Below are 15,479 nucleotides of genomic sequence, written 5' to 3'. Positions count from 1 at the left end.
ATATGACATTTATAACTGATTTTATGTATGTTTAATAATGTAGAATTTTAAGAATTTATCATGCTAGAATTACTTAATTTTTTCTTTCATTTTTTCATCATTATACTCCAACTTTTCGATTAAATATTTATTGAGTTTTTTTTAATGTTTTTTCAACCTTATATTCAATTGTTCGATAAAATACTCAATCTTAAAAATTATGTATATAAAAAATAGAACATCAATATTCTTTGCAAAAAAAAAGACATTGATATCTTCATTCTTTAAGAAGATAGATGCCGAACTAGTAAAGGTTCTCCACATATACCTACGGTCTCTCCAATCCAAAATTCATCATTTAGTAAATCTTTAGATCTAAAAAATCGTCGACTCATTTAAAAGTAATTATATTTGCAAACTTGCAACGAAATTTTACCCTGAAGATTTTACCGATCAAAACATTATTAACTTTGAAATATGATTTGGTACATTATAAACTTGATGTGATGCTGAGTTTTAATGTTTCTACACTTGTTGAGTTGTGTCAATAATTGATCGAGAGTGGGTGATCAAAAGTTTATATACGTTGACTAAATTGATTAATCTTGTTTTAACATTGCATATTTTAACATTGCATGTTTTAACCACTACAGTTGAGCAAGCATTTTCAACAATGAAGGAGGTGAAACGGAACTTCGCAATCAAAATGATGATTTTTTTACCCAACTTATTTAAACATTATAATATTTTTAATATATATATATAATTTATTATATTCAATTCTAGCGCACCATAACTTTAAATCCTAGATCCGTCCCTATATATGGATACTCATTGTCATCCCTAGTGTAAATCCTAGACTATATTATTTTTACTAATTTTTGTTAAGTTATGAAGTCTACACTTATAATAAACTCTATAATAATTACTTAGAGTTTATTGGATTTGTATTTGGTTTGAGCTTGAGTCTTACCAAGATTTATTTAGGTTTTATTACCTAAATGTTTATTCTATAAATATGTTATTATTAAAAGTTTACATTAATTAGAAAGAATTTTAGAGAGATAAAGTGTGAAGAAAAAATATTGTATTCCTACTTTTTTTTATTAGTAAAATCGGGTGCCGGTTGAAGTGGACGTAGCTCATTTAAGTGAACCATTATAAATCTGTGTTTTCTTGTGTTCTTTTTTTTCTTGCATTTTTACAGATCGTTTCAAATATGTCAAATTTGGGGGATCCAAAATCCTAACCACTTGTATTAGAGCTACTAGGCTAGATCAGAGCATTAGAAACGATGGAAAGCAAGAAAAGTATAAGACACGAGGTTGGAAGATTTGTAGGTGTCAATTAAATAAAAATAAAATAATGTAACCTCAATTAAAATAGGATTAAATGAGGAATAGTCTCAAATTCAAACATTGTCATTTTGAATTCTAAATGGTTCAACTCAGAGTTTTGAGTCCTATTTAATAAAAATCTTCAAGTTCAAGCCCAAATAATATTTGGGCCAAAACATTAAACATTTGTTGGAAAAAATTTGAGACTCAAAAATTCCATTCAAAATCTCATTTTTGGATGGAGCGTTATTAGTGGTAGATTTTTAACGGATGATATATGCATGAAAAAAATGTGTATTATGGCTAGTCGTATGCGTCACGAATATGTTGAATTGACAATTCATTCACTTTTGAATTTTCAAGGGGTGACTAGTATTTGGAAACTTTTGTGAAATATTATTATGATTCAGTAGTGATACCCGAGTCTTTGGGTTGTTGTTGAAAATTTTAGATTGATGCGATTGATATGGTAGACCTACATATTTGGGTTAACATTCCAATTATTTTTGAATGTACTATCTATAGTTTGAGAGAAATCATCGAATTTTCAATGATCGTAGTCGTCTGATTCGTATTATTCATAATACTATTATTATAACGCTTTCTGAGGTTCGTTCAGGAAAGTCAGTAAAATATTATGTATCCTATCCTTCCTTCCTTCCTACTTAACTCAATTGCCCATCCTCATCTTTTCACAGCTAAAAGATCTCCATTTTCATACAACAATGATACTATTCAAGAACAGCAGGCTTGCACCTTCTTGCTTCTCAATAACCAGCTTGGATATGGAACTCAGAGTGATATAGACTGTTTGAGAAGTATAAAAGCTTCATTGGAAGATCCCTTAAGTATCTTAGCCTCATGGGATTTCCAAAACATGACTGATGAAGGATTCATATGCAAGTTTATTGGGATTGATTGTTGGCATGCAAACGAGAACAGGGTCTTAAACATTCGCCTTTCCGAAATGGAACTTAAGGGCGAGTTTCCTCGAGGTCTTGCAAATTGCACAGCACTAACCGGCCTTGATCTCTCGAGTAATAAGATTTATGGTCATATCCCTTATGATATTTCGACAATACTTAGCTTTGTCACAAGCCTTGACCTCTCTTTCAACAATTTCAGCGGTTCTATTCCAGAGAGTCTTGGGAATTGTTTATTCCTCAACAATCTAAACCTTAGTAACAACGGATTGTCTGGACAAATTCCTTCACAACTTGGCTCTTTGAGTAGAATGAGAAATTTTTGTTTGGCGAATAATTTCTTGAGTGGTCGTGTCCCAAATATAACAAGCGCAACCCGCAAGAGTTATGAGAATAATAGTGGGCTTTGTGGTGTTCCTTTACAACGTTGTCGTCTGACTCCTTCGAAAAGTGTAAAAGTTGGAATTTAGTTTAGTATTATTAGAAAAAAAACTTTTACTATATTGTAAGTGTTATATTTAAATAAATGTGAACATTTTAAAGTTTAATTTTCAACCCAAAAATATGTTATTAGTCTCATCATAATGGGGAAATTTGACGAAATAACCTTAAAGATTGGGTTATTTGAGTTGGTGGTAAATTATAAATTTAATTGCATTCGTTAGCGTTTCGCTAAGTGGATTAGGTTTAGTATAAATACTCTAATTTTTCCATTTCCTTCATTTTCTTTCTCTCTCTTCCCTCTTTTCTCTTGTTCTTTCTTTGATGGCGGCGACGGAGGCGGCGGCTACAGCGACGGAGGCGGTGGGGTTTACATGATCTTGATTTCAAACTCTAACCTAAATCGATTTATGTTTTTATTTACATAATCTTCATTTCAAACTCTAACCCGAAACTTATTTTGCATGCAGGTGAAGGATTCTAAGGATTTGAAGGTCGAAGAAAAAAGGAGAAGAAGATCTTTATTTCAAACCTTAACCTAATTCGATTTATGTTAATGTTTCCATTATCTTATCTTCATTTCAAACCCTTCGATTTAACATGTTCTTATTTGGTTCATATTGGTTCCGTTTCAGGGAAGATTCGTTAAGTACTTATCGTTTCGCTAAATTCTTATCGTTTCGCTAAGTGCTTATCGTTTCGCTAAGTGCTTATCGTTTCGCTAAGTGCTTATCGTTTCGCTAAGTGTTTACCGTTTCGCTAAGTGCTTACCTTTTTGTTTCTTTAGTTGTAAAGAATTGTTTTTGTTATTATATGTTATCCCCGTAACGACGTTTCTTTTTTAGACCTTGTTCGGATAAGGGTATGAAAAAAATGTTTTATGCAACTAATTGAAAATTTCACTGAAATCTCTTGCATATGATGCAAACTGATAAGGAGTCAAAGATGATGAGCGATAATTATAATCCATTTTTTGAAGATCATCACTCCCATGAGTACAGATACTAAGCTTTGCGACTTATTGTTACCTTTATGATGAAGACTCTTTGTTTAGATCGGGATGGATGAAATGATGTATTATTATTATTAGTTATGTGTGTGTGAATGCTACTTAAGATTAAGATGATGACGATGTTTTTCTGTTTGTTGCAGCAAATACAGTTCATGTTCTTTCTTTTTATAAGGTTGCTAGAGACAACTAAACTAAACTTGACAATGTAGATAGAATTGTTTTAACTTGTGTGCTTCTTGTGACATTAATATATAATGTTTCTTTTTTCAGTACTTTTGACATTCATCATCTTTTTATTTTGATTGTTTTTATATATGATTAAAAATAAATTCTAGAGTTTACTCTTAAAAAGTATATTAGTTATTGTAAGACGTGAGAAAATAGACTATAAATATCCAAAACAAACCACAAATATATCACTATATTAACTGTGATTTTATGATGGGGATTTAGTCGTCGCGATCTCTTTAAGATTCAAGAGGTACTCTTCGTGACACCTTATTCCTACTATCGGGTCGGTTTTGATACAAGTATCATTACCCGTGAAGAAATATACTAAAAGTACCTCGAGACTAGTATAATCAAGCTCAAGAGGTACCCTATAAAGGTATTTATAGTTTATTAGTGAAGTACTTATTTACAGTAATTGATACAAATAAACAAATAATCTCTATTAGTGAAGTACTTATTTACAGTAATTGATACAAATAAACAAATAATCTTTATTAGTTTATTAGTGAAATACTTATTAGTTGAAAATGCTTAACATATCCTTTGTATTATGTATAACCTTCAAAAGAGATGAGAAAATCTCTAGATAGCTTAACAATGCATAATAATAATAATAATAATAATAATAATAATAATAATAATAAATAGGGTTCAATATATCCATTTCGAAATGCTAAGCACTTAGCGAAACGCGTGCTGAAATTTTAATGGAGGAAGGCTTAAATGTTTATTTTCAATTTTAGTGGAGACAAATGATGATCAAAGCTCTGGCTCTCTGTGCAACCGAAAACATTAGAGCATTTACAACAATATATAAAACATTGACAATTTTCCTCAATCCTTGTTCTTACAAACACTTCATCTGTTGGTCAAAATATTAAGGTTTAGTTAAAAGGGATGCATCTTCTTTTATAACACAACATCTCTGTTTTCTTGTCTGCCAGTTTCATCGACGAATTTAGCCTTCAATTTTGCAGTTGCTCGAGACGATCTTGACGAAGATGCGGATGTAGACGTCGACGATGAGGAACTTGACTTCGATTTCTTCCGTTTTTGCTTCTTAGGAATATCTGGCATATCCATTGGTGGCGTGTCTTTGAATATATCAGCTACTGGTTGGCTGTCCATGGATTCAAAATCTATATATCCCACCAGAAAAGAGAAAGAAAACAAATATGGATTCAAAATCAAATATGTTCCTTAAATCAAGTCATCAATCAAACTAGAATTATTTGTTTTTTCAAACCTTGAGACGCCCATGTTGACGAGATTATGGAACTGGAACCGCCTCTTAGCTCATGAATGTTGCCTATGGAGGTTGTCGAGAAATCAGACGATGTCTTGAATTCGTTCATCAATATCATCATCATCATCATCATCATCATATCATCATCAAATTAAAGGACAATAATTGAAGTTGAATTTACACAAATTGAGAAAGAATTAGAACATACCCAACCGGGAGCATTACCAGTGGATCAATCCCAGCCAATATGTGACACATGTTTCACGTCTGTTGGATACCCAATATCCAACTCACGATCCTTCACAACTGCAAGAAGAATTCTTGATCATTATTGTGACTTATGATAAAAGGGAGAAAAGAAAAAGAAAAGAGGGTTTGCAATTTGCATGCAGGAATTACCAAAGATTTGTGATATATATTTAAATCCTTTACGGATCCCTTTGATTTTGGTTGCCATTGATATGATACGGACTGAAAGCTCCAATCCTCAGGACAAAAGAGCAATCAGTCCCTAGTTCCTTCACAAAAGGAGGTTCTTTGGCCTGCCTGTCAAAAACAGAACATATTTTAACCCCTTTTTCTCATCAAAAGTTAGGAATCAAACCCAATAATATAAACAATGTCCATGAATAATAGCCACAAAAAGTTGTAAAATTGCAGGAGAAATGATGCTTCTTGCAACGGTAACTTGCCCGCAGAAGGAGCTTGGTATATATTCATGAATGATTCATCCAATCATGGAATAAAAAACAAACATTGGCCTAGCTAGAAAAAGATACTACCTTTGATTCTAAAGACCAAGAGAAGCAATAATTGTTCCTACTTCTTCTTCTGCAACTAATCCCTGCATTACGACACTAATCCATCTCTATCTTCTTCCTCATGACAAATTTAACTAAGCTAATATTCTTCAATACACCAAACAAGAGAAAGAAAGAAACGCTAAGCACTTAGCGAAACGCTAAGCACTTAGCGAAACGCTAAGCACTTAGCGAAACGCTAAGCACTTAGCGAAACGCTAAGCACTTAGCGAAACGCTAAACACTTAGCGAAACGCTATGCATTTAGCGAAACAGAAAGTAACCTTAAACAACAGATTCGAAGATGCATAAATCAAACATCAATAATAAACTTAAAGTATCATAGGATAAACGTACCAAGTGGAACCGTGCTTGTGCTCGTCGTGGAGCTCATCGTCGTGGATTTCGCTGTCGTCGCCGATTGCCGCCGCCCAGTTTAGAGAGAAGGAGGAGAAGAGCGGGAAGAGAGAGAAGGAGAAAAAAAGAAATGAAAAAAATAGGCTGGGATATATTAAATAGTAAGGGTAATCTGGACATTTCACACATTACCACTTAGCGAAACGCTAAGTCCCTTAGCGTTTCGCTACAAGGGCAATTTCGTCAAAATAAAAATAAAAAGACCACGAACGCAATAAAAATTATAATTTGCCAACAGATCAAATAACCCAATCTTTAAGGTCATTTCGTCAAATTTCCCTCATAATGTTTAATATAATAAAAGACTATATATTATGCAAATTCATCCTCATATTTTATTTTATTTTCCTTGAAACTTTGGAGGCCCCATTTTGTCCAAGTGTGTTTGGTCTGTGTACTTTGGATTAGGTTCTTCGGGCCGAACTGAGTCGGGCCTCAGCTGGGATAGACCCATGGTAGAAAATAGAAATTACCAAAAACAAAATGAATTACGCAAGCCTAGGGTCGGCAATTCAGGTTGGTTCGAGTTGTCGGGTTCAGGTCGTCGGGTTAAACGATATTAACTTGAATCTAACCGGTTTATTAATTAATATTAAAATCTTAAACTTGAATTTGATATGTTTATTTGTAATTGACTCAAATTCGACTCGATTCATCTGATTCAACTCAAATTTAAACTGATTTAACCCGGGGTAACTAATATCATGAACACAAAATAATAATAAAATTAAATTACAAATTCGCTAACAAGTTAGAAAAAAATAAATGTGACTAAACACAATGACAACAACAAATACAAAAGGAGGGGTCGACACCTGCACAGTAAATAGTGACGCTATAAGATCTGAGAGGGAGATAAAGTCATGGACGGCAGACCAATTCCAAATGGGGAAGTAATAGACTTTGAATTTTTGAAACAGGGGACTGAAAGAAGGAAGAGTAAGTTAAAACATATTAAAGACTTCAAATTTGTGATTGAAAATAAGCGAGTCAATATGAAAAGGCAGTGCTTTCACCTATTATCTAACTAGGGGCACAAGCCGGGAATCTAACCGGTTAAAGAGTCAGGCCCTTGAACACAAAACCTACAAAATAAAATTGTAAATATATTGATGTGTCTATTTTTTTTTTTATGTTGATTTGATTTTGACATTTTTATTTATTAAGTTAAATATGTCGACATAATTTTAGACGAACCTATTCTTCCAAATCTGGTTTGAGTCCTAAAATAAAAAAGACCAAATCATGGCACTGCAGTATAGTATGAAAGAGCTGGTTTGAGTGGTGTTTTTTTATTTGGTAAGAAATTGTCAATCCTAAATCATCTTAATTAATCAAGTTCTTTTTTTATTTTATTTTAATTATGTTTCAGAAATATTTAAAACTTGGTATTTTTTATTCTTTTGTTTATTTGAATTTATTTTATTTAATATTTCAAAAAAAAATAATTTTAAAATTTTAAATATTATTATTTTTAAATAAAAGATGTTAGAATGGACTACACAATAATAACAGAGCATGCTCACTAGTTAAGACAGTCCATTCCTCTGGACGGGCCATTTAATAAATTTAGTATATTATTAGTTCTTGTAAGCATAAAAAGATCTAACTTAGTAGATCCGGATGAAAACTTAAAACTATTATTTGTTCATTAACTAATCTTACTAAAAACTATTTTTTTAAAATGTCAAAATTCATGTTTTTTTAGGCTGGGACACCCAAGACTCAGGATCGACTTTTCCCACAGCCATGACATTCATTTCAATTTATGTCTATCTAAGTGAAAATCGAACTAGTGATATTTGGTCTATTAAAAATTACTCTTATCACTTGAGTTGGTTTATATATAAATATTAAAAATATAATTGTATTAATTTATAATTTTAAAATGATTAATAAGAGAGTATATTTGGACATTGAAAAAAAAGAGATAAGATTAGTTTTATTTTCAATAAACAAATTATTCGAATAACCGATTAACCAATCAAAACTGAACTGAATTGTAATTGAATAACTCTTAATCTGTTTAAACCGAATATAAATTAACTAATTTAATCTCAAAATCGAGAGTAAATAAGATGAATTATGAAACCAACCAAATCAATTAGTTTACCTTTATTTTCTTTATTTTCACTAATTAATCTATTGAGAGAGTTAATATATATATATATATATATATAAATAATGTTTAACTTGAATTTACTTGGTTTGTCGGATCGAGAGATGTAGTTAATTTGAATATATATATAAGAGTAAATTAATACTTGAGTCGGATCGTGGGTTGACCCACCCATAAACTTGAAACGGATAAAAATAAAATTAAAAATGTTATATGTATGTTTCGAACTTACAACCTAACAAAACAAGTACAACTTTTTAACCAATTAAGCTTGTAAAATTTTATATTTTAAATTCAACACCAAATTTGATGAACGCGCGACATTCCTAACAATATAAGTTCAACTTTTTAACTAACTAATATATATATATATATATATATAATAATGTTTAATTTGATTTTTTTTTGTTTGTCGGGTCAAAGCTGTGATTAATTTGGATATATATGTGAGAGTAAATTGATACTTGGGTCAGATCGTGGGTTGAACCACCCATAAATTTAAAACAGTTAAAAATAAAATTAAAAATTTTATATGTATGTTTCAAACTTACAACTTAACAAAACAAGTACAACCCTTTAACCAAGTGTAATTGGGATGTGGTTTGCCGAGAGATAATAGGCCGGTAACAAATGAGAGTGGTTAAAAAATTTGAATCAAATATTTGATTGACCAAAGTGAAAATGTTGATTGAGATTGGTGGTTTATTTTCATAGAGATATGAGACATGTGAGAGTGTGATTAGGATGTGGTTTGTTGAGGGATAAGAGGTCGCTAACAAAGGATCGATTGATATTGGCAATTAGTTTTTTGAAGGATAAGAGTTGTGTGAAACTATGATTGAGATTGGTGGTTGGTTTTCCGTGGAATAAGAAGCGTTTGAAAATGTGATTAATATTGGTGGTTGGTTTGCCGAGGGATAAGAGGCGTGTGAAAATATGATTGGAATTGGTGATTGGTTTACCAAGAGATAAGAGGTGTGTGAAAGTGTGATTTAGATTGATGGTTGGTTTGTTGATGGATAAGAGATTTGTGAAAATATGATTGAGATGTGGTTTATCATTGGATAAGAGACAGACAATAAAGGATCATGAGGTGACGAGATTAAATGTCAATTGAGATTGGTGGTTAGTTTACCGAGGGATAAGAGGTGTGTAAAAGTGAGATTGAGATTGGTGGTTGGGTTGCCAAGGAATAAGAAGTGTGTTAAAGTTTGATTTAGATTGGTCATTGGTTTGTAGAGGAATAAGATGTCAGTAAGATTAGATTGGTGGATGGTTTCCAATGGATAAAAAGGTTCAGTAATAAAGTATCGTAAAGTCACGATATTAGAGATCGATTGGGATTGGTGGTTGGTTTGTCGAGGGATCAAAGACATGTAAGTGTGAAATTGTAATGTTACGAGATGAGAGGTCGATTGTTCTTGGTAATTAGTTTATCGATAAATAAGAGTCCAGTAATATTGGAATTGGTAGTTAGTTTGCCAAAAGACAAGAGGTCAATTCAGGTCGGTGGTTGGTTTGTTGAGAGATATGAGAGGCGTGTCAAAATGTGCTTGAGATTGGTGGTTGATTTATCGAGAGATAAGAGGAAAGTGAAAATGTGTGATGTCACAAGATGGAGAGGTTCATTAGGATTGATGGTTAGTTTGGCGAGAGATAATAAGTGTGTAAAAATAATGAGATCATGAGATAAAAGGTCAATTGGAATTGGTAGTTGATTTTCCATAGTATAAGAGGCCGGTAACAAAGGTAATGTCATGAGATTAGAAGTCAATTTGTGATTGGTAGTTGGTTTGTCGAGTGATTAGAAGAATGTGAAAGTACAAGGTCACGAGATGAGAGGTCGATGAAATTAGTGGTTGGTTTGCTGGTTTGACAAGGGATAAGAGGATAGTAAGATTGAGATTGGTGGTTGGTTTACTAAAGGATAAGAGGTCGATAACAAAGGATCGTAAGGTCACGAGATTGAAGGTCGATTGTGATTTGTAGTTAAAAATATATGTGAATGAGATGTTGATTGACCGAAGTGTGAGGTCAAGATATTCGAGATCAATGGTGATTGGTAGTTGGTTTGTCGAGGGATTAAAATCAGGTGAAGTATGAGGTCACAAGATGAGAGGTTGGTGGGATTAGTTGTTGGTTTGTCAAGGGATAAGAAACCGGTAAGATTGAGATTGGTGGTTGGTTTGATGAAGGGTAAAATATCGGTAAAAATGGATCGTTTGATCACGAGATTAAAGGTCGATTGTGATTTTGTAATTAAAAATATATGTGAATGAGATGTTGAATGACCAAAGTGTGAGGTCACGATATTAGAGATTAATTAGAATTTGGTGGTTGATTTGCCGAAGGATAAGAGACGTCTGAAAGTGTGAGGTCACGAGATGAAAAGGTCAATTGTGATTTTAATAACTGATTTGGCGAGAGATAAGAGACGTGTGAAAGTGTGTGAAGTCTCAATATTAGTAATGAGAGTTGTCCATTGAGAAAAATAATATTGGTGGTTAAATGTGTGACTAACATGGTTGGTTGACTGAAGTGTAAAAATGAGTTCACGAGATGAGAAGTCAATTGGATTGGTGGTTGGTTTGCTGAATTGAGGGTAAAGAGGTTGCGATAATGATATGAAATGGTTGAGGTACAAAATACTCGAAGTAAGGTCACAAGATTAGTATTGAGATGATCATTGGAGAACAAAAAATATTGATAGTTAAATATATGAATGAATTTATTGGTTTACCGAAAAAGAGAGGGTTAAAAGGTTAATGATATGATGAGATGGTTGGTTTTCCAAAAATGATGGTAAAAGATGTTGGTATTGTTGATATGATTGAGTGCAGAAGTGAGGTCACGAGATTGGTAATATGAGAGGTTTATTATGTAAGAAAATATATTGTTGGTTAACCGAGAAATGAGAGTAAAAAATCGAAGTGGAAGAGATCGACGATGATAAAAAAAAAAGTTAAATGAATGTCTTCTTATCAAATTTGTTATTCTTTTTTTATTAATAACGAAACAACGATGAATGAGAGAAGAGGAAGACAATCATTAACCTAGTCTCAACCATTGAAGCATCATCATGTTCAGACCATAGATGTTGACGATGAAGAGGATAATGAAGGCGATGAAAACGATGACGACCATAAAAGTTAGTATCATTTATTTCAACTATATAAATGTGATTTTTATGCTAGTTAATATAAAAAGCTAAACACCTTGAATATATTTTATCTACTTTTAAGAATAAAAATAATAATACATATATTTTTATAATGGATAACTAAATAGTATATGAAGCTGAAAAATGTTAATAAATTTAGTATTGTCTTTTTAGAATAATATACAAGGATTCAAATTAACCTATTAACCGAACTTATTACCCAATCAACCGATTATTTTGATGTACGGTTGATTATGGATATTGAAATTAGTATAATTGAATTATTTTATTTGAATATCACATTTTTTTTAAACTAACAAAAACATGAATCACTCAATTGGATGGCAAACTTATTTATTAGTTAATATATAGTATTTTGAGCACATTTGTTTTTGCTAAAGAACTTATATTCCTTAAAAGATTGGCTATATGTATTATAATTGAATTTAAATTTATCTAAAACCAACCAAATCTTGTTCCGTATTTTGACACAAATTTAATTAAAAAAAAATGAAGTTCGAAGCAATGAGAAGCTCTAATAGATTAAGAGAACCAAGGGGAGAGAAACTTTGAGAAAAAATTACTAAAATTTTTGAGTTATAATGTCATTGATAGAAATAGGGTTTGTGATGGCAAATGCTCTTATAACTTGGGCCATGTTTGTTTCTTAGGAATTTATTTTATGATCTTCATTACCAATGTGTGTACAAGTTCTATGAAGATTTTACATCAAACTATAAGAGACATATATATTTGATGTATTAATTGATTAAAAATGATATCTCACTCTAACGTATATAGATTTTAATTATATCAAAACCTTATATTCAATTTTATATCTGAAAAATCGAATATTTGTTTTTAAAATTGAATAGGGTTTTTACAATTTATATATTAACCTAAAACACATATTTGTCACCATGTTTAGGTTCTATTCTTTTTCCATTTCATATGTTTATAAATAAAATTGTAGTCAATAAGTAAACGGCATAAAGTCGTGGATTCTTTCTCACTTCATAATTTCACATCATTTTAGTCTATCTTTTTTTTTCAGTTTTCCACGAACTAAACCCCAAAAATTAAATGTTCTCTATTCTTCCTTCCTTCCTTCCTACTTAATTAAATTCATTTCTCTGGTCCATCCTCATCTTTCCACAGCTAAAAGTTCTCCATCTTCTCTGGGGAATTCAGGAGCCCGATCTAATACATTGTGGCTTAGTAATATCAAATTAAGGTCTTGACTATCTTAATTCATTATACTTGTTTTCATACTATTTTTTTAATTTCAATATTTTGGATTTAGGTTGTTTCAAATGTGAATACTCGATATTTTGGATTTCTCTTAGGCTAGGGCCTAATGATCATATTTTAAAAAAAAAATGTATTTTTTTTTTTCACTTTCCTTTTCTTTCTTCACTTTCTACCTTGTTTTTCATGACTAAAAAAAAAAAAAAAATTAACTATGGCAGCCCTATCTTTAGGATTGGCTTGCTCGAATTCATAATTGTAAAGATATAAGTTGCTAGATTTTACCACTGATTTAATTATGTGTTTCAACTATTCTTATATCTAACTAAATTATACATGTTTTTTACAAAATTAAACCATGAAAATTTAAAAAACTTTACTTCTTTTCAATGTCTGGTTTGTCTAATTGCTTCCTATCAATCCCAAACTGACAATTTGAGCAATTTTATTGGCAGATTCGAGCAATGGTACTATTGAAGACCGGCAGGCCTGGTAATGTGATTATTTCAGTTCTCTTGATCAATTCCACCTTCTTGCTGCTCAATAACCAGCTTGGATATGGAATTCAGAGTGATATAGATTGTTTGAGAAATCTGAAAGATTCATTGAAAGATCCCTTAAAAATCTTAGCCACGTGGAATTTCCAAAACAAAACTGAAGGATTCATATGCAAGTTTACTGGGATCGAATGTTGGCATGAAAACGAGAACAAGGTCTTAAACATCCGCCTTTCTGATATGGAACTTCAGGGCGAGTTTCCTCGTGCTCTTGCAAATTGCTCAGCATTAACCGGCCTAGATCTCTCCAGCAATAATCTTTACGGTCATATCCCTTCTGATATTTCGACGATACTTCAGTCTGTCACTAGCCTGGACCTCTCCTACAACAAATTCAACGGTTCTATTCCAGTGAATCTTTCGAATTGTACCTACCTCAACAATCTAAACCTCGCTAACAACAGATTCTCTGGACAGATTCCTCTACAACTTGGCTCTTTGGGTCGAATCAAGAGATTTAGCGTAGCTAATAATTTATTGACCGGTCGGGTCCCAAATATGAGCTACGCAACCTCAGAGAGTTACAAGAATAATCCAGGGCTTTGTGGTGATTCTTTACCACGCTGTCGGGCTCCTTCAAAGAAGTTGAAGATTTTAGATGATGATCACTTCATTAATGGATTTGTTGTTGGAATTATTAGTTCAGGAATAAGCGTGACTGTTGGCATGTTCTTCTTTATGAGTAGTAGAATGGAAAAGAACAAGAAAAAGTATAGAGACGTCACATTTTTATTTCATTGGTAATGTATAACATTTATCTAATATTCACAACAACAACATGATTATAATAAAAATATATTTATAATTAAGTTATGTTACTTAATATTTTCTTATCTAAATTAATATTCCAAATTTCAATCTTACACCAATATTTAAATCATTTTTTCAAGTTAAGATGTGATTACATAAATCCGGGTCTATATGGATTATAATGTTTTTACTAATTATCTCATACTCTTATATGAAACTAGCAAAATGCACGAGTAATAATATAAAAAATCGTGAAAAAAATATTACGATAAAAATGTGATAGCATTTTTAATTTTATTTTTAACTGTTTTAAGTTTATGAGCGGGTCAACCCACAATTCGATCCAAGTATCCATTTACTCTCACATTGCAGAACGATTTTTAAAACAATTGATACATTTTGATTCCTCAACTCAATTAGTTTAACCTTTAGTGTCCACTTCTTTTCCATACTACGAGTGAAAGGGAAAATGTAAAGACTACCATTAAAGTAACTCATACGAGACTTACTATATCCATATGAATTATGTCTTCTATCTCTATAAATATGACGGAATTCTTCAATTATTGCTCACTAATAATAGTGAAATATATATCGCAGAGTCAAAAGTAAATTATGACTGATTAAAAACTATTGATGAGTCACTGCGTTCATCAAATTTAGTGTTGAATTTAAAATATAAAGTATTATTAGTCTAGTTTGTTCAAATGTTATATTTGTTTTGTTATGTTGCAATTTCGAACCATACCTATAGCATTTTTAATTTTATTTTTAACCGTTTTAAGTTTATGGGCAGGTCAACCCACAATTCGACCCAAGTATTCATTTACTCTCACATGTATATCCAAATTAACCACAACTCTCGACCCGGTAATTCGGACACTTTAAAAATTAAGCATCATTATATATATAGATAAGAAAAATGATAGGAGAGCGACGCTAGAACAGCAACGCCCCACTTGGCAGCCACCGTAGAAAAAAGTCACGATGGACTAAAAATTATTTTTAATTATTTTTAATTCCTTAATTTTTTTTTAATCCCTCTCAATTCTCTCTCTTTCTCACTCGCTCCATTTTTGATTATTGGGTTTCGAACCGTTCGTCTTCATTCTTTCGCGACTTCGACTTTCTTCTTACTTCTTTTTTACGCGACTTCGGACTTCAGTAATTTCTTCTTACTTCCGAGCTTCGATAATGGTAAATCCTAAAATTAATGCCGAACAACAATGTTAGCGAACAACTCAAACCCTAAAATTATT

The 15,479-nt window shown here is 31.8% G+C and overlaps 2 protein-coding genes and 1 pseudogene across 2 annotated transcripts; 2 read left to right on the top strand and 1 right to left on the bottom strand.

Moving 5' to 3' along the window:
* Positions 1-1,953: 1,953 nt before the first annotated feature.
* On the top strand, positions 1,954-2,780 carry LOC124929669 (probably inactive leucine-rich repeat receptor-like protein kinase At5g48380). The gene has a single exon (XM_047470072.1). It carries the CDS (start codon positions 1,954-1,956, stop codon positions 2,707-2,709), a length of 756 nt encoding a protein of 251 aa, XP_047326028.1. The 3' UTR covers positions 2,710-2,780.
* A 2,052-nt stretch (positions 2,781-4,832) lies between these two features.
* On the bottom strand, positions 4,833-5,626 carry LOC124929661 (annotated as a pseudogene).
* A 7,742-nt stretch (positions 5,627-13,368) lies between these two features.
* LOC124917303 (probably inactive leucine-rich repeat receptor-like protein kinase At5g48380) lies at positions 13,369-14,241 on the top strand. Its single transcript, XM_047457764.1, has one exon. It carries the CDS (start codon positions 13,378-13,380, stop codon positions 14,212-14,214), a length of 837 nt encoding a protein of 278 aa, XP_047313720.1. The 5' UTR covers positions 13,369-13,377; the 3' UTR covers positions 14,215-14,241.
* The last annotated feature ends 1,238 nt before the right edge of the window (positions 14,242-15,479 follow it).

Source organism: Impatiens glandulifera, chromosome 1 (assembly GCF_907164915.1).
Source record: "Impatiens glandulifera chromosome 1, dImpGla2.1, whole genome shotgun sequence".
Classification (NCBI taxonomy): Eukaryota; Viridiplantae; Streptophyta; class Magnoliopsida; order Ericales; family Balsaminaceae; genus Impatiens; species Impatiens glandulifera.
This window is presented reverse-complemented; position numbering and strand designations above follow the sequence as displayed.

Excerpts from the sequence above, each read along its gene's own strand:
- LOC124929669 (XM_047470072.1), top strand. The coding sequence starts at position 1,954 with ATGTATCCTATCCTTCCTTCCTTCCTACTTAACTCAATTGCCCATCCT.
- LOC124917303 (XM_047457764.1), top strand. The coding sequence starts at position 13,378 with ATGGTACTATTGAAGACCGGCAGGCCTGGTAATGTGATTATTTCAGTT.